Source organism: Homarus americanus, unplaced genomic scaffold (assembly GCF_018991925.1).
Source record: "Homarus americanus isolate GMGI-L3 unplaced genomic scaffold, GMGI_Hamer_2.0 scaffold54679, whole genome shotgun sequence".
Taxonomy (NCBI): Eukaryota; Metazoa; Arthropoda; class Malacostraca; order Decapoda; family Nephropidae; genus Homarus; species Homarus americanus.
Window position 1 is genome coordinate 895072 of NW_024722701.1, and position 18894 is coordinate 913965.

The 18894-nt window shown below is 48.6% G+C and overlaps 1 protein-coding gene across 1 annotated transcript in view; it reads left to right on the forward strand.

Moving 5' to 3' along the window:
* Nucleotides 1-18894, forward strand: part of LOC121863098 (inositol polyphosphate-4-phosphatase type I A-like) — a 93753-nt gene that overhangs the window by 3537 nt on the left and 71322 nt on the right. The window contains exon 2 of the mRNA XM_042361596.1: nt 16304-16475. Within this exon, the coding sequence (XP_042217530.1) occupies nt 16409-16475 (67 nt within the window). The 5' untranslated portion in view covers nt 16304-16408. The remainder of the gene's footprint in view (nt 1-16303; nt 16476-18894) is intronic.

The window sequence follows — 18894 nt, forward strand, 5'->3', positions numbered from 1 at the left end:
CACCATGTGAATCAGCTCAGGCTTCTGGTACATCACATGAAAATTTCTCCCATCCACTACCAGTACGGAGATGGGATTCCATAGAAGTCCAATGGTTTTAAGGTTCGTCTTCAATAGCTACAACAGTTGGTGCATCAGGTACTCACCAGCTGATGAACACCGTCTTCTCCATTTGTACTTAGTGTGTTGTAATAGCCAAAGACAAAGTGGACATAAGCTAGAATCTGGATTTGTTAAGAATAAAACATATGAAAGGAGAAATTCCCCTACGACCACCATTATCACCAGGTATTGTATAGTATACCCACAGAGGTTGCACCTACAGGAACAACTACACAATTACTTCAACTCAAACAACTTCCTGTTATGGGATCTTGTTCCTCAGGTTCTCTAGTTAATATAAATGTTAATATAAACATAAACTGTACAGTGAATACCACAACAACTGTGTAGCAACAATAAGGTTACATCAAACAATGGCTGCTCCACACAGTAAACAACGCCACTACAACAGCATCGTCAGTGACCTGTGAACCTTTGGTCCTTGGTATACACTCACCACAACATCTCATCCTTCAAAATGTCACCTGCCTGGTGGATGAGCAGCCCAGCCATCACCCATCAACCTCTCTCCAATATCGGAAGACAAACATCACCCGCCAACATGATGCCAGCCCCAGTGGGTGAATAGCCATCACTCGTCCCCTCCACAGTATCGGAAAATGAATATCACCCATCATCCAATCAGTCACCACCCCTGGTTGGTGAGCAACAGAAGTCACCCGTCACCAGGACTTCACCTCAAAGATAACACAACAGTCAAAAGAACAACCAAGGAGGAATATGACAGTCTGACATCTAGTGGTGTAGTTCTCAACTTTGTGTGTAATAATACTTCAATATTTGATATAAAGAGGAAGAAAATAGTCAATACAGAATAAGAAGCGTATACAAACCTTGGGTATAAATCACTATAAACAATTAATTCATTTATGAACCAGGATAACAAAGTCCTCAGCCACCATACAAGATCATGTAATAACCAAGACAAAATCAGTCAGGTAGTGGTCATTCCTGGTGACCTTTTTGACCACTTATCACTTACTGCAGCAGGAAAAAGGTCAGGGGAAAGACAGGACAGCATAAGGTAATAAAAATATGGTCAGTGAAGAATTAAAATAAAGAAATGTTCCAAATTACACTTGAAAATATTGATTGATCTCATGTGACAAACTGCACGGAGTTAAACGACGCCTCGGAGAAGTTCAGAAGTACTTTTACTGATGTTCTTGACCACGTAGCACAGTTAGAGGAGATAAGGATAAAAACTAAGATTGAACTTGAATCACAGTTACTGGGTATATGATTTTCAGTGGACTGTACCCATAGTATCTCATGGCAAGTTTTGTAAAGATTAATGATATGAACCGGCACTAGAGGGACTTAACGCAATTTTATGGTACCTGGTGTCCACACTAAGGTGAAAAAAAAAACTTTCTTCTTTGCAGCTATAACGGACTGGAACAAATTACCTGTCCGCAGTAAACCAGGAATGTTAGAAAATATTTTTAAGCTAAAACTAAAAAGTACAAGACCTATGAAGGCACATGAGAAAAGAGTGAGTTTCTGGACCACAAATCACAGAATGTTGTATTGTTGGAGTGATGCATCAGCCTCAGATGGTCCAGGTGCAATATAATGCTTGTTATATTTACCCAAAAACTTACATGTTTACTCCTATAGATACTGTAGTATTATACTACTGTACTGTACTAGCTATTGATTAGCATCCAAGCCCAGGCAAAGGACGATACTGGAAATAGTATCTGATGGCTTAGTCGACTATCCTTGGCCAAATTGCCTTACTGTTTATTTATGTTGTATACCAGCACTGTCTACATACTGTAGCTACATTGGAAACTGTATACCTGCAAGGTATATGTGCAGTATTTCAAACAAGTATCTGCCGGGATGGGTCCGATGACTTCGGAAATGCTACAAGCAACTCATCATGCCCCGGGAGGGTTGGTATGCGTGGCTCTGTGGCATACTGATCCTACTACAGTTGGTAACCGAACATCATAGTAATTACAGTACTGTACCTGTACTCCAAAATAAATACACATTGCATTACTTATGTTAAACTAAATACAGTACCAAAGTATGTCCCAGTATCTGTCATCAATGCTGCCATAATGTTTCACACTGTGTGGACAAATGTTTTTTGAGATACAGTACACTGTATACAGTACACTGTATACTTGTATTGTCTATGCTGTACACATGATGAACTGTATGCCTGCATTGTCTATATAAGTACTGTACAAATCAAACAACTGTAAACTTGTACAGTATGATGATTTTATTGAATAAATACTGTACAGTACTGTATATTATTATTATTATTATTATTATTATTACTGTATTATTATTACTATTATTATTATTACTGTATTATTATTATTATAAAAATGATAATCAGTTTTTATTATTACCGTACACATACAGTCTCTCCTCGACTTACGACAACCCGGACATACGACGGCCATGGTTGTATAAAATAATTTTCACATTACTGTACGTATTTTTGAGCCATGATTTTAGTGATCGCACCGTGTACTGACAAATTTTTTTTTTGTAATTCCCTTTAAAATGGCTGGCAAGCGTAAAAGTGAGAGTTCTCGTGGTGCTGAGAAGAAAAAGAAACACCCATTTTACAATTTCTATATTATTTTTGCCTTTTTGACTTACGACCTGGTCGTCGGGACGGAACCCCGTCGTAAGTCGAGGAGAGACCGTAATTGAACACCAATAAATAATGGTAGCTACAGTACTTCAAAAGTCAAAACTATGCCCCAGCTTGGGTTCACACATACAATACTATGCTGTAAACATAGAACAAAAGCAATATAACATTACCAAAGGTTTTGTTTTGACTGGAAATAGCCAACATTAGTACAGTACATCTTCAGTGGTGTTGGACTTGTACACACGATCAAAAAAGTATCTGTACAATTTTTACACAATATCACACAGCAAACGAAAGATTTTCACAGCCCTACCCAGACAACAGGAGTCGCAGTGTTCATTTTGAAACTCATTGTACACCCTCCATAAAGATACTTCTTGGAACCAATATGTATATTTTGTCAACATTGAATTACTGTATCTAGAATGAATGTGTTGGAGTCACTGTGTATATGTCCTTAAGTGTAGTGTAATTTCTTCAGTTTTTCCAGCAAATTATTGTTGATTTTGATGTTGATCGTTTGCATTTGAGGAAATATTCAACAGAAGACCGACCTCTCCCTTTCCCTTTCTCTCCACCTCCCCACCCTTTATTTCCCTTTGTCCCCTCCCCTTCCCTTTTATCTCCTTCTACCCCCTCCCCCACCCCTTTCTCTCCTTTTTGTTTTATCTCCTGCCCCCTCTTCCCTCCCCCTTTCTCTCCCTCTACCCCCTCCCTTTTGTCTCCCTGTCCCCTCCCTTTTGTCTCCCTGTCCCCTCCCTTTTGTCTCCCTGTCCCCTCCCTTTCTCCCTGCCCTCCCTGACTTTAATGACCAACAGAACTTGAAGGATCTTAATTTGTATGAAATAAACGCCCCAAAATTTGCATAGTAGAAGAGAAATTTGACCAACTTTTCAAAAAACAAATGTGTACCTCCTGCAAATTGAAAGGGTTAGGTTAGGTTATGTACTCTGTGTGTGTGTGTGTGTGTGTGTGTGTGTGTGTGTGTGTGTGTGTGTGTGTGTGTGTGTGTGTGTGTGTGCAGCTAAATGGTGATTGGAAATACTGTACTACAAGGATGATGAGGTGATATTTCTCCTCCTCCTCCTCTCTCCCTTCACTCTCCTCCTCCTCCCTCTCTCCTTCACTCTCACTCCCCTCCTATCCTCCTCCCACCTCCCTTCCTCCCTCCCTTTCTTCACTCCTTCCATTCCCTCCCTCCCTCCCTTGTCCTCCTCCCCACCCCTCCCTCCCTCTCCTTCTCAGTAGTGGAGGTGGTAAGGGCTCCAGGCAGTGAACGTGACTGCAATATGCTAACTGCTTCTTCAGTTTACCCTTTATTACCTTCTGCCTCGAGTTTATGCTACCACACCATCATTTCCCTTCCTTCCTTCCTTCTCCTGCCTCCGGGAGTTTTTGTTGAGTTATAACTACCACACCACACTCTTACTGCCTTCCTTCCTCTGTAGTCCTTTCCCTTGCATTCCTTCCTTTCCCTTCCTTCCTTCCTTCAGTCCTTTCCCTTGCATTCCTTCCTTCTTTCCTTCCTTCCTTCAGTCATTCCCTTGCATTCCTTCCTTCCTTCCTTCTTTCAGTCCTTTCCCTTGCATTCCTTCCTTCCTTCCTTCCTTCCTTCCTTCCTTTCCCTTGCATTCCTTCCTTCCTTCCTTCTTTCAGTCCTTTCCCTTGCATTCCTTCCTTCCTTCCTTCAGTCCTTTCCCTTTATCTCCTTCCTTCCCTTCCTCCTTCCTTCAGTCCTTTTCCCTGCATTCTCCCTTCCTTCCTTCCCCTTCCTTCCCTTCCTGTCCTTTCCTTGCATTCCTTCCTTCCTTCCTTCCTTCCTTCAGTCCTTCCCTTGCATTCCTTCCTTCCTTTCACTTCATCCCTTCCCTTTCCTTCCTTCCCTTCACTTCCACTTCTCTCCTCCTCGTAATCTTCCTCCTCCTTTCTTCCTCTTCCTCCTCTTCCCTCCCTCCTTCCTCCCCTTCCTCTCCCCTTCTCTCCCCCTTCTTCCTCTCCTTCTTCTTCCTCCCCCTCCTCCCTCTCCCTCCTCTTCCTCCTCGCTCCTCTTCTCCAGGAAACCATTGTCGGCAGCCACAGTCATTTTCAATTCGGCACGACAAACTAGCTCAGAGTATCTTGAATTTGCGGCAGTGATGGTGGGATTGCTTGATTGAGTGGTTGATTGCGTGGTTGATTGATTGCTTGGTTGATTGATTGAGAGAGTGATTGATTGGTAATTACATCCCTGGCGATGCAATAACTTCAGGTCATACGAACTGAGACGATAGTGGACATCTTGAGGTCTTGCTATGAGAGGCATGTTAGTACGGCTGCCTAGTAGTAGTAGTAGTAGTAGTTAAAAAAAAGTAGTAGTAGTAGTAGTAATAGTAGTAGGTGGGAGGGAGGTTGGGCAAATCATGGTAGGGGGAAGGCTAAGAAGGTCATGGTGGTAGGGGAGAGGGCAGGATGGTCGTGGTAGGGGTGGGGGAGCAGGCCAGGTAGATCATGGTAGTAGTGGTGAGGAAGTTAGGGCAGGTAGATCATGGTAGTGGGCAGGCTAGGAAGGTCATTGGGGACAGGCCAAGTCAGGTGGTGGCCAGGGAGGAGGGGAGGGGAGAGAGGCCAGGTGGCCGGGGGAGAGGAGGCCAGGAGTGTAGGGCCGGCCAGGTATGGTAGTAGTGGCCAGGGGGAGAGGAGGGAGAGAGGCCAGGTGTGGTAATAGTGGCCGGGGAGAGGAGGGAGAGGCCAGGTATGGTAGTAGTGGCCGGGGGAGGAGGGAGAGGCCAGGTATGGTAATAGTGGCCGGGGAGAGGGGGGAGAGAGGCCAGGTATGGTAGTAGTGGCCGGGGGAGAGGAGGGAGAGAGGCCAGGTATGGTAGTAGTGGCCGGGGAGAGGAGGGAGAGAGGCCAGGTATGGTAATAGTGGCCGGGGGAGGGGAGGGAGGAGGCCAGGTATGGTAGTAGTGGCTGGGGAGGGGAGGGAGGAGGCCAGGTATGGTAGTAGTGGCCGGGGAGGAGGAGGGGAGGGTATGGTAGTAGTGGCCGGGAGAGGAGGAGGGCCAGGTGGGTAGTAGTGGCCGGGGGAGAGGAGGAGGCCAGGCATGGTAGTAGTGGCCGGGGAGAGGAGGGGAGGAGGCCAGGTATGGTAGTAGTGGCCGGAGGAGGAGGAGGCCAGGCATGGTAGTGGGGGGAGAGCCAGGTATGGTAGTAGTGGCCAGGGGGAGGAGAGAGGCCAGGTATGGTAGTAGAGGGAGGAGGGAGGCCAGGTATGGTAGTGGCCAGGGGAGGGAGAGGCCAGAGAGGAGGAGGGCCAGGTATGGTAGTAGGGGGAGGAGAGGCCAGGTATGGTAGTAGTGGCCGGGGAGGGAGGGAGGGAGGCCAGGGTAGTAGTGGCCAGAGGGGAGGAGGAGGCCAGGTATGGTAGTAGTGGCCGGGGAGAGAGGAGGAGGCCAGGTGGTAGTAGTGGCCGGGGGAGAGGAGGGGAGAGAGGCCAGGTATGGTAGTAGTGGCCAGGGGAGGGGAGAGAGGCCAGGTCACCGCTAGAGTAGAAAGAGAGGGGAGAATGTCAAGCCAGATTATGCATATAGTGTTGGTTTACTCGGGAACACAAATGGAGACTGACACATGATTTTCAGTGGATAAGTTTTAATAATTTTCAGGTCAGATTATTTTACGAACTTATTTCTCGTAGTAAATAAAATCAGTTGGAAAGTTTGTATAATTTCTCGTAGTAAAGAAAATGATATGTAAATTTTACTTGTTAATTTAAATTGTTTGTTATTATTGTTAGTTTAGGATAAAGATAGTAAAGACGGAGTTAATAAGTGAGTACATTAACAAATAAACTGCTGTATTGTTTATGGTGAATGAAACAATAAATAAATAAACTCAGATATTTAATACAATTTACCTGTTAATGCCTCTAAGGATTAACATATTTAACAAGGCGTTTATGTACTGTATATGCCGTACGTACACACAATGGGACCCGTATGTAAGACACAGTGTATAGTGGACTTGTGGAATAGAAACCAATGAGTGTGTTGTGGCCATAGGGAGGGAGTGGGTGGGTGGGTGAGGAGTGGGTGGGTGAGGTGAAGTGAGTGGGTCATGGATAACTTGAAGATTGGCCCCCTCCCCCTTTCCCCCCTCCCTCTTCTTTCCTTATTTCACCTGCAGATTAACCACCCAAACGCTATTTCAGGGTGTAGTTAGGTTAAGTTAGCGTTAATGTAGGTTAAGTTAATATTAGGTCAGCGTAGGTTAGGCTAGCGTTAGATTAGTGTAGGTTAGGGATTAGTGTAGGTAGTAGCGCGTAGTGTGGCGACGCAGGTCCAGCTGGTGTGGAGTAGCGTGTGTGTGGGCTGCAGGCACGGGGAGGAGGAGGTGTCAGTGGTGCCTGGAGGTCGCTCAGACTTGCACATACCCATCGTCGCTGCTGGCAACCTATACATGCTAGTCTCACTATCTCGCCCCAACACACACACACCTCCCTTGTACATCATCCACACTGTGTTACGGACAAACCTTCTCCATGTATGAACACCGTGATGAAACATCCTACTTGTTGTGCTGAGAACCTGGCAGATAAAACAGCACACTGAGGAAATGACGTAGATGGGTGATACACACCCCTCCTCCCAACACAATCTCTCCTTCTCGTTTCCCGCCAATATTGTGTTTGTTTACCAAGACCCGTGTGCGGTATTATACATTCCCGCCCGTCTATTCACGTAGGGCGGTAACGGTATCGCTCGACGGAGGGTCTGGGATACCTCACCAACCACCCCCCCACCGCGCCTCACTGTGAACTAAACCGAGAAAGTAGTTGTAATGGTGGTTAAAGGTGACAATAGCCACGTGAAGGTGCAAATAGTGGTGCTTGTATGCGCGCTACACCCGGAAACTTGGACTGGCGCGCATCGGTTGGTGTGAGCTGTGTGTGTGTGTGTTCATATACCAGTGTTGCGGTTAAGGTACATAGTTCAACGGGGACAGTGAACACCGCAGCACCACCTCCTCCTCCGTGATTGATGACCTGGTGACCGTCAGAGAGGAGGAGTGTGAAGAGGTCACCGTTGAACGTGGTGACACCCCAGCGTGGTGACTCCCCAGATTGATGACACCCCATCGTGGTGACTCCCCAGCGTGGTGACTCCCCAGATTGATGACACCCCAGCGTGGTAACTCCCCAGCGTGGTGACTCCCCAGATTGATGACACCCCATCGTGGTGACTTCCCAGCGGTAACTCCTCAGCGTGGTGATCAGACTCCCCAGACGATGACACCCCCAGTGTGGTAACTCCCCAGCGTGGTGACTCCCAGATTGATGACACCCCAGCGTGGTAACTCCCCAGATTGATGACACCCCATCGTGGTGACTCCCAGGATTGATGACACCCCATCGTGGTGACTCTCAGATTGGTGATGACCTCATCGGTGACTCTGTGATTGGTGACACCCCAGCGTGGTGACTCCCAGATTGAGGACTTTTGTGACATTGGCATATACCCCCAATTCTTTTACCTGTGTCTGGCTACGGTGTTTGCCCCACAGGTGTTCTCCTCACCTATGCGTGTTGGCCTACCCCCTGCCCCCCCCACTGCCGCTCATCCACCCACTAGACCAGAGAAAAAAAAACCCTATATTTATTTTTTTCAATTGTGTTAATTAAATGATGGGCTATTTACTTCCTATTGATGCTATTTAAGGTAATAATGTCTCACCTGTGTCTGAGTTTAACATTTGTTTCTCAGTTATAGCTTAATTCAGTGTTATATATTTAATGTTAACTCCCAAACCAGAAGTTCCAGAGTACATGATTAATACCACTGGTGATGATCAGTTGTCAATCTGTGAAATGCAACACGTGTAGCGGGTTATTATTGGTGATGTTATGACGTGAGCACTGGGACGCCCTTCCTTGATGCCCATGGTGGTGGGTGGTGTGGCCCATGATAGTGGGTGAGGGAGGGAGGTGCGGCCCCTGGTGGTGGGTGGTGTGGCCCATGATACTGGGTGAGAGAGGGAGGTGCGGCCCCTGGTGGGGGTGGTGTGTGGCCCATGATACTGTGTGGGAGGGAGGTGGTGGCCCATGGTGGTGTGGGTGATGTGGCCCATGACACTGTGGGGAGGGAGGTGTGGCCCATGGTGGTGTGGGTGATGTGGCCGATGATACTGTGTGAGGGGAGGGAGGGCCCATGGTGGTGTGGGTGATGTCCATGATACTGTGTGAGGGAGGAGGTCCCATGGTGGTGTGGGTGATGTGCCCATGGTATTGTGAGGGAGGAGGTGTGGCCCACGGTTCTGTGTGAAGGAGAGATCATATTTTGTCCCCAGGTCGAGGGTAAAAAAAAAAAAGGTGATATTTCCTCAAAAAATGTAGATTTTGCTCATGTGGAAGAGGGTAAGGGAAGGAGATTTAAAGGTCACGATGAAAGGGGTGGAATAGTTTGGGATGGTATGGCCATATAAGTCAAAGAGATCATAGGTGTCTGTGAGAGAGAGAGAGAAGAGAGAGAGAGGAGAGAGAGAATCAAAGTATTCAAATGACAGGGAGAGGTTAGGTTGGGTTACTCTCTCTCCTCTCTCTCTCCCCACTCCCTCTCACCCCCTCCCACACCAAATCATCAATTAATGACGAGTATCTAGTAAGGGTGCCGGTGGAGTGGGTCATGAACAGTTAGTGGTGGTGTTGATGATGACTCCGGCAAGGTATACAGGCGTTTACATGATGCTGGAGGCTTAGGTAGCACAGGACCGTTCTCTTGTCTGCCAGGTACACAGGGCCGTCTCTCTTGTCTGCCAGGTACACGGGGCCGTCTCTCTTGTCTGCCAGGTACACGGGGGCCGTTCTCTTGTTTCAGGTACACGGGGCTGCCCTCTTGTCTGCCAGGTACACGGGGCCGTCTCTTGTCTGCCAGGTACACGGGGCCGTCTCTCTTGTCTCAGGTACACGGGGACGTCTCTTTGTCTGCCAGGTACACGGGGACGTCCTCTGTCTGCCAGGTACACGGGCCGTCTCTTGTCTGCCAGGTACACGGGGCCGTCTCTTCTGGTTCGCCAGGCACGGGGACGTCTCTCTTGTCTGCCAGGTACACAGCCCTTCTTGTCTGCCAGGTACACGGGCCGTCTTCTGTCGCCAGGTACACGACTTCTTTTGTCTGCAACACGGGACGTCTTCTTGTCTGCCAGGTACACGGGGCCGTCTCTCTTGTTTGCCAGGTACACGGGGACGTTCCTCTTGTCTGCCAGGTACACGGGGCCGTCTCTCTTGTTTGCCAGGTACACGGGGACGTCTCTCTTGTCTGCCAAGGGTACATTCGGCCAGCACCCTCTGTCTGCCAGGTACACGGGGCCGTCTCTCTTGTTTGCCGGTGCAGGGACGTCTCTCTTTTGTCTGCCAGGTACACGGGGACGTCTCTTGTCTGCCAGGTACACGGGGCCGTCTTCTTGTCTGCCAGGTACACGGGTCGTCTCTCTTGTCTGCCAGGTGCACGCCGTCTCTGTTCTGGCAGTACACGGGGCCGTCTCTCTTGTCTGCCAGGTACACGGGGACGTCCCTCTTGTCTGCCAGGTACACGGGGCCGTCTCTCTTTGTCTGCCAGGTACACGGGGCCGTCTCTTGTTTGCCAGGTACACGGGACGTCTCTCTGGTCTGCCAGGTACACGGGGACGTCTCTTGTCTGCCAGGTACACGGGGCCGTCTTCTTGCTGCCAGGTACACGGGGCCGCTTCTTTGTCTGCCAGGTGCACGGGGCCGCCTCTCTTCTCTGCCAGGTACACGGGGCCGTCTCTCTTGTCTGCCAGGTAAACGGGGCCGTCTCTCTTGTCTGCCAGGTGCACGGGGCCGTCTCTCTTGTCTGCCAGGGGGTATTGTTATTATCTCCCTCGGTGTAGTAGTGCTGGCGACATCATCATCATAATAAAAGTTACGGGATATTGCGTATTCCAGCCGCGGCGTTGATGGCCCCCTGGAGACGGTGCAGGCCAGGGGCGGGGTCTCTCTCTCTCTCTCTCTCTCTCTCTCTCTCTCTCTCTCATTTTACAACTTGTTCAGCATCACATTACTCTCCTTCAAGCACTGTCTCTCTCGCTAACTGTCTGTGTCTCGTTCACTGTGTCTCGCTGCGTATTACCGACTCGTTCGTTCGTTCGTTCACTCCTCCTACAGACACTCTTCTGTATCGGGGTTGTTTTTCAGCTGTTAAATAGGGGGTTCTTGCTGTTGTGTTTAGATTAGGTTACTGATACACACACTCACCACTCTGCCCACATCCACTCCACCCACCCACCCACGTGCATCTATCCATCCATCCATCCATCCACACACACACATACATTCCACCCACCCACCCACCCATTCATTCATTCATTCATTCATTCATTCATCCATCCATCCATTCATCCATCCATCCATCCACCACACCCACCACCCACCCACCCACCCACCCACCCACCATCCACACACACACCCACAAAAGGGTTGGTGGTGTTAGCTTGTGTTGTCTTGACGTTTGGGCATCGCTCGGGAGGGTCGGCAGATCACACTCGCCACTCGTCTGGGTTGAAGTGTTTGCTTGGTCTCGAGTGGCCGCCGCCTCGCCTCGCCTCCTCTCACTATTGGGAAACCTGATGATGCTAGACTTAACTTCATCTTTGCTTCACCATTATTTTTGCTTCTTTATCCTTGCTTCATCATCACATGTTTTATTATCATATCTGCTTCACCATTACCACGACTTCATCACTACCACCCTGACCTCACCATCACCGCCCTGACCTCACCATCACCACCCTGACCTCACCATCACCACCCTGACCTCACCATCACCACCCTGACCACCATCACCACCCCTGACCATTCCTGACCCGCTACTCATCACCACCCTGACCTCACCATCACCGCCCTGACCTCACCATCACCGCCCTGACCTCACCATCACCACCCTGACCTCACCATCACCGCCCTGACCTCACACAGTTTATTGTACTGTTTCTCTACCCACGTCATTCTATCCCCTCCACTTTATTATATCTTCCACCTGTTGCTCTTCACATCTTTATTCCCTCTCCCTGTTATTGTTCTCTCTCCTGTTACCCACAAAAAACTATCTGTACTTGGGGGGGGTGATCGATGAATTCCAGAATGAACACTGTGACTCCTGTTGTCTCGGTAGGGTTGTATCAAAATCCTGCGTCCCTTGTGTCATAATTTTTCGATACCATTTTATATAGATATTTTGTTTTGGTAAGTATAGCCACCTGTGATGTAATATCTGGCTCCCTGGGTGTGTTATGAGGTGGGCTGCAGTGTTACCTGTAATAACGTCACGTGTGGTGTGTGTTGCGAGGCGGGCAAGTTACCTGTAATAACGTCACGTGTGGTGTGTTTACGTTTTTCCACCAATGGGAGGGAGGGAGGAGGTCGCTTATATCTCGTTTTTTTACCTCCAATAGGATGAATGTTTCGTTATATTGATATTTTATATTTTTATTCATTATATTCTTATTCATTGTACGGATGTTTTAAATTGTCCTTAACGAGGTTGTTATTTCTGGTTTATTTTCTGTATTTGTGTTATGTAAATTGTATGTTTTTTTCATGTCTCTTTTGTTTTTCTCTTTAACGTAGTGACCGTAATAGACTGGTAATACGGAAAGACGTATTTTATACACGCTCTGTATCCTGTTCTTGTAATTAATGTGTATGTTGTATATTGTTTTTAATTACCTTGTAAGTTTAGTACATCCTTCTGCCTGTAACCCACCACTTACCTTCCTCACCACCACTTACCTTCCTCACCACCACTTACCTTCCTCACCACCACTTACCTTCCTCACCACCACTTACCTTCACAACTCCTACATTCTATAGTGCCATCTACCTCCGACAGTTGCCCACACTTGGAAATCAGCTGTCTCTCTCCCCCACCCCTCCATAGTAATTCATCAGGGGTTGGAGTGTTTAGTGTTGTGTAGGGCAGGATGTTTTGGGTGTTGTGGCAGGGCCAGATGTTTGAAGTGTTGTGTGGGGCAGGATGTAAGGTGTTGTGTAGGGCAGGATGTTTGGGTGTTAATGTGTAGGGCAGGATGTTTGGGTGTAGTGTAGGGCAGGATGTTTGGAGGTGTGGGGCAGGATGTTTGAGTGTTGTGTAGGGCAGGATGTTTGGGGTGTGTAGGGCAGGATGTTTGGGTGTTGTGTGGGGCAGGAGGAGTGTTTGTGTAGGGGCAGGATGTTTGGAGTGTTGTGCAGGGCAGGATGTTGGGGGTGCTGTGTAGGGGCAGTGATGTTTGGGTGTTGTGTGTAGGGCAGGATGTTTTGGGTGTTGTGTAGGGCAGGATGTTTGGGTGTTGTGTAGGGCAGGATGTTTGGGTTGTGTAGGGGCAGGATGTTTGGGGGTGTAGTGTGTAGGGCAGGATGTTTGGGTAAGGGCAGGGGATGTTTGGGTGTTGTGTAGGGCAGGATGTTTGAGGTGTTGTGTGGGGCAGGATGTGTTTGGTGTTGTGTAGGGCAGATGTTTGGGTGTAGTGTAGGGCAGATGTTTGGGTGTGGGTGTAGGGCAGGATGTTTGGGGTGTGTGTAGGATGTTTGGGTGTAGTGTGGGCAGGATGTTTGGGTGTTGTGTAGGCAGGATGTTTGGGTGTTGTGTAGGGCAGGATGTTTGGGTGTAGTGTAGGGCAGGATGTTTGGGTGTAGTGTAGGGCAGGATGTTTGAGTGTTGTGTAGGGCAGGATGCTAAAAGTGTTGTGTGGGGGGATGTTTGGGTGTGTGTGGGGCAGGATGTTTTGAGTGTAGGGTGATGTTTGGGTGTTGTGTAGGGCAGGATGTTTGAGTGTTGTGTGGGGCAGGATGTTTGGGTGTAGTGTAGGCAGGATGTTTGTGGTGAAGGCAGGATGTTTGGGTGTAGTGTAGGGCAGGATGTTTGGGTGTAGTGTAGGGCAGGATGTTTGGGTGTAGTGTAGGGGCAGGATGGTGTAGCAGGATGTTTGGGTGTGTGTAGGGGATGCTTGGGTGTAGTGTAGGGCAGGATGTTTGGGTGTAGTGTAGGGGCAGGATGTTTGGGTGTTGTGTAGGGCAGGATGTTTGAGTGTTGTGTAGGGCAGGATGTTTGAGTGTTGTGTAGGCAGGATGTTTGGGTGTTGTGTAGGGCAGGATGTTTGGGTGTAGTGTAGGGCAGGATGTTTGAGTGTTGTAGGGCGATGTTTGGGTGTTGTGTAGGCAGGATGTTTGAGTGTTGTGTGGAGGATGTTTGGGTGTTGTGTAGGGCAGGATGTTTGGGTGTGTGTAGGGATGTTTGAGTGTAGTGTAGGGCAGATGTTTGGGTGTAGTGTGGGGAGGATGTTTGTGTGCAGATGTTTGGGAGTGTTGTGTAGGGGCAGATGTTGGGTGTGTGTAGGGCAGGATGTTTGGGTGTAGTGTAGGGCAGAGTTTGGGGTGTGGCTGTTTGGGTGTAGTGTAGGGCAGGATGTTTGGGTGTTGTGTAGGGCAGGATGTTTGGGTGTTGTGTAGGGCAGGCGGATGTTTGGGTGTTGTAGGGCAGGATGTTTGGGTGTTGTGTAGGGCAGGATGTTTGGGTGTGGGGTTTTGGGTGGTGAGGAGGTGTTTGGGTGTGTAGGGCAGGATGTTTGGGTGTGTGTGCAGGATGTTTGGGTGTTGTGTAGCAGGATGTTTGGGTGTGTGTGGAGGATGTTTGGGTGTTGTGTAGGGCAGGATGTTTGGGTGTAGTGTAGGGGATGTTTGGGTGTTGTGTAGGGCAGGATGTTTGGGTGTAGTGTAGGGCAGGATGTTTGGGTGTTGTGTAGGGCAGGATGTTTGGGTGTTGTAGGGCAGGATGTTTGGGTGTTGTGTAGGGCAGGATGTTTGGGTGTTGTGTAGGGCAGGATGTTTGAGTGTAGTGGGGCAGGATGTTTGGGTGTTGTGTGGAGGCAGGATGTTTGGGTGTTGTGTAGGGAGCAGGTGTTGGGTGTTGTGTAGGGCAGGATGTTTGGGTGTAGAGGGGATGTTTGGGTGTTGTAGGGCAGGATGTTTGGGTGTTGTGTAGGGGGATGTTGGGTGTTGTGTGAGGCAGGATGTTTGGGTGTTGTGTAGGGCAGGATGTTTGGGTGTTGTGTAGGGCAGGATGTTTGGGTGTTGTGTGTAGGGGCAGGAGTGTGTGTGGATGTTTGGGTGTTGTGTAGGGCAGGATGTTTGGGTGTTGTGTAGGCAGGATGTTTGGGTGTTGTGTAGGGCAGGATGTGGGTGTTGTGTGGGGCAGGATGTTTGGGTGGTGGAGGATGTGGGTGTTGTGTAGGGCAGGATGTTTGGGTGTTGTGTAGGGCAGGATGTTTGGGGTGTTAGTAGGCAGGATGTTTGGGTGTTGTGTAGGGCAGGATGTTTGGGTGTGTAGGCAGGATGTTTGGGTGTTGTGTAGGTGTTGGTGTAGGGCAGGATGTTGGGTGTTGTGTAGGGCAGGATGTTTGTGTTGTGTAGGGCAGGATGTTTGGGTGTGTAGGGCAGGATGTTTGGGTGTTGTGTAGGGCAGGATGTTTGGGTGTTGTAGGGCAGGATGTTTGGGTGTAGGGAGGATGTTTGGGTGTTGTAGGGGCAGGATGTTTGGGTGTTGTGTAGGAGGATGTGTTGTGTAGGGCAGGATGTGGTGTTGTGTAGGGGCAGATGTTTGGGTGTGTGTGGGGGGCAGGATGTTGGGTGTAGTGTAGGGCAGGATGTTTGGGTGTAGTGTAGGGCAGGATGTTTGGGTGTAGTGTAGGGCAGGATGTTTGGGTGTAGTGTAGGGCAGGATGTTTGAGGGTGTAGTGTGGGGCAGGATGTTTTGGGTGTTGTGTAGGCAGGATGTTTGGGTGTTGTGTAGGGCAGGATGTTTGGGTGTAGTGTGGGGCAGGATGTTTGGGTGTTGTGTAGGGCAGGATGTTTGGGTGTAGTGTAGGGCAGGATGTTTTGGGTGTTGTGTGGGGCAGGATGTTTGGGTGTAGTGTGGGGCAGGATGTTTGGGTGTTGTGTAGGGCAGGATGTTTGGGTGTTGTGTAGGGCAGGATGTTTGGGTGTTGTGTAGGGCAGGATGTTTGAGGTGTAGTGTAGGGCAGGATGTTTGAGTGTTGTGTGGGGCAGGGTGTTTGGGTGTTGTGTAGGGCAGGATGTTTGGGTGTAGTGGCAGGATGTTTGGGTGTAGTGTGGGGCAGGACGTTTGGGTGTTGTGTAGGGCAGGACGTTTGGTGTTGTAGGGCAGGATGTTTGGGTGTAGTGTGGGCAGGATGTTTGGGTGTTGTGTGGGGCAGGATGTTTGAGTGTAGTGTGGGGCAGGATGTTTGGGTGTTGTGTAGGGCAGGATGTTTGAGTGGTGTAGGGCAGGATGTTTGGGTGTTGTGTGAGGGCAGGATGTTTGGGGTGTGTAGGGCAGGATGTTTGGGTGTAGTGTAGGGCAGGATGTTTGAGTGTAGTGTAGGGCAGGATGTTTGGGTGTTGTGTAGGGCAGGATGTTTGGGTGTAGTGTAGGGCAGGATGTAGTGTTGGTGTTAGGGCAGGATTGTGTTGCCTACATTATAGATGATGACGTGCTCCCCCCTCCTCCCTAGCGTTCATGTATCAGCCAAGGTAGTGAGGTCCCCTGCACCAACCCCACCCACCACCACTACCACCCCCTGTGCGCTCCTCTCACCTCGTGGGCGTCAGGAAGCGTGATGGCCACAGGCGGCCGCCTGCGGTGCGGTGGGCGTGACTCAGCCGCTGTGCTCCCCTGCCTCTCAGGTAACCCTTCGCTCATCTTATTTCTTCTCTTTGCTCTGGTTTAGCGGCTACACAGTAGACACATGAGGGTCACCACCGTCCCCGCCATTGTTTGTTGACACGCAGGCCCCGCCCCAGTATAGTATAAGGAGAGTGTCGAGGCTTGAGGTAGACGCCATAGACTATATTAAGCACCGTCATACCTGGCTGTGACGCCAACAATTCACCTTTGAGCTCTTTTATGATCATCATAATATTTTTAATGGTGTTCTTGCAAGACGTTATTGAACCCACTTTTCCAGTGCATGGGACTACTATAGTCCTTTATGAAACTGCCCCTATTGTTCGTTGTGTGTTACTACCTTATTAGTGTCGAGGAAACAGACTTAGCATTGTTTAAAGATTGTTTTATTATTATTGCTTATACCTGTGTCAGCTGTGCACCTTCATAGATGTTGCTTGACCCCGCACGTGTAACACAATAGGCTGATGATAAATGCACCCACCGTGGAGGGCCCTGCACCCAAGCCTGTTTAGCAGATACACAACCATGTTAAGTTCACACGTGTTAACACATCAAGGCCACCAACCACCTATGTACCAGACAAGGTAGAATAGCACTGACAGGTATACTGACACACACACACACACACCACACACACACACACACACACACACACACACACACACACACACACACACACACACACACACCCCACACACACACACCACACACACACACACACACACACACACACACACACACACACACACCACACACACACACACACAACACACACACACACACACACACACACACACACACACACACACACACACACACACACACACACACACACACACACACACACACACACACACACACACACACACACACACACACACACACACACACACACACACACACACACACACACACACACACACACACACACACACACACACACACACACACACACACACACACACACACACACACACACACACACACACACACACACACACACACACACACACACACACACACACACATTGCCCATCATCTGTGCCTGAGCAGCATGTGTTAAGTGATAAATGATTGTTATTAGTCGTCCTTAATGTAATAGCTCCTAAGGTTTATTTTACCTATATGCTGAATGTTTTATCACTATGGTTAGGTTAGGTTTTGGTTAGGTTGAGTTTAGTTAGGTTAGGTTAGGTTGGGTTAGGTTAGGTTTGGTCAGGTTAGGTTAGGTTAGGTTTGGTCAGGTTAGGTTAGGTTTGGTCAGGTTAGGTTAGATTTGGTTAGGTTAGGTTTGGTTGGGTTAGGTTTGGTCAGGTTGGTTTGGTGAGGTTGGGTTAGGTGAAATTGGGGTTTGGGTTAGGTAATATAAAAATAATCACCATTTGACTGAGGAGAATATGACCCATTGAAGTGAGGGAAGTCTCTTGAGGTGAGGGAGAGTCTCTTGAAGTGAGGGAGAGTCTCTTGAAGTGAGAGAGTCTCTTGAAGTGAGGAGAGTCTCTTGAAGTGAGAGAGTCTCTTGAAGTGAGGGAGGTCTCTTGAGGTGAGAGAGTCTCTTGAAGTGAGGAGAGTCTCTTGAGGTGAGGTGGGAGTCTCTTGAAGTGAGGAGAGTCTCTTGAGGTGAGGAGAGTCTCTTGGAAGTGAGGAGGAGTCTCTTGAAGTGAGGAGAGTCTCTTGAGGGTGAGGAGAGTCTCTTGAGGTGGTAGAGTCTCTTTGGTACTCAGATGTGAGACAAATTTCTTACTAGTAAACAGAGACGAACTTCTTGTATGTCTCACCAGGTAGGAGAAATATTGACAGGTTGAGACATAAATGAAGGATCTGTCTCAACAGGTAGGAGAATATTAGACAGGTGAGACATAAATGAGGATCTGTCTCACCAGGTAGGAGAAATATTAGACAGGTGAGACATAAATGAGAGGATCTGTCTCACAGGTAGGAGAAATATTAGACAGGAATGAGACATAAATGAGAAGGATCTGTCTCACCAGGTAGGAGAAATATTAGACAGGTGAGACATAAATGAAGGATCTGTCTCACAGGTAGGGAGAAATATTAGACAGGTGAGACATAAATGAGAAGGATCTGTCTCACCAGGTAGGGGAAATAGACAGGTGAGACATAAATAGAAGGATCTGTCACCAGGTAGGAGAAATATTAGACAGGTGAGACATAAATGGGGTCATGGTGGGAAAATATTAGACAGGTGAGACATAAATGAGAGGATCTGTCTCACCAGGTTGGAGAAATATTAGACAGGTGAGACATAATGAGAAGGATCTGTCTCACCAGGTGGAAAATATTAGACAGGTGAGACATAAATGAGAAGGATCTGTCTCACCAGGTAGGGGAAATATTAGACAGGTGAGACATAAATGAAGGATCTGTCTCACCAGGTAGGAGAAATATTAGACA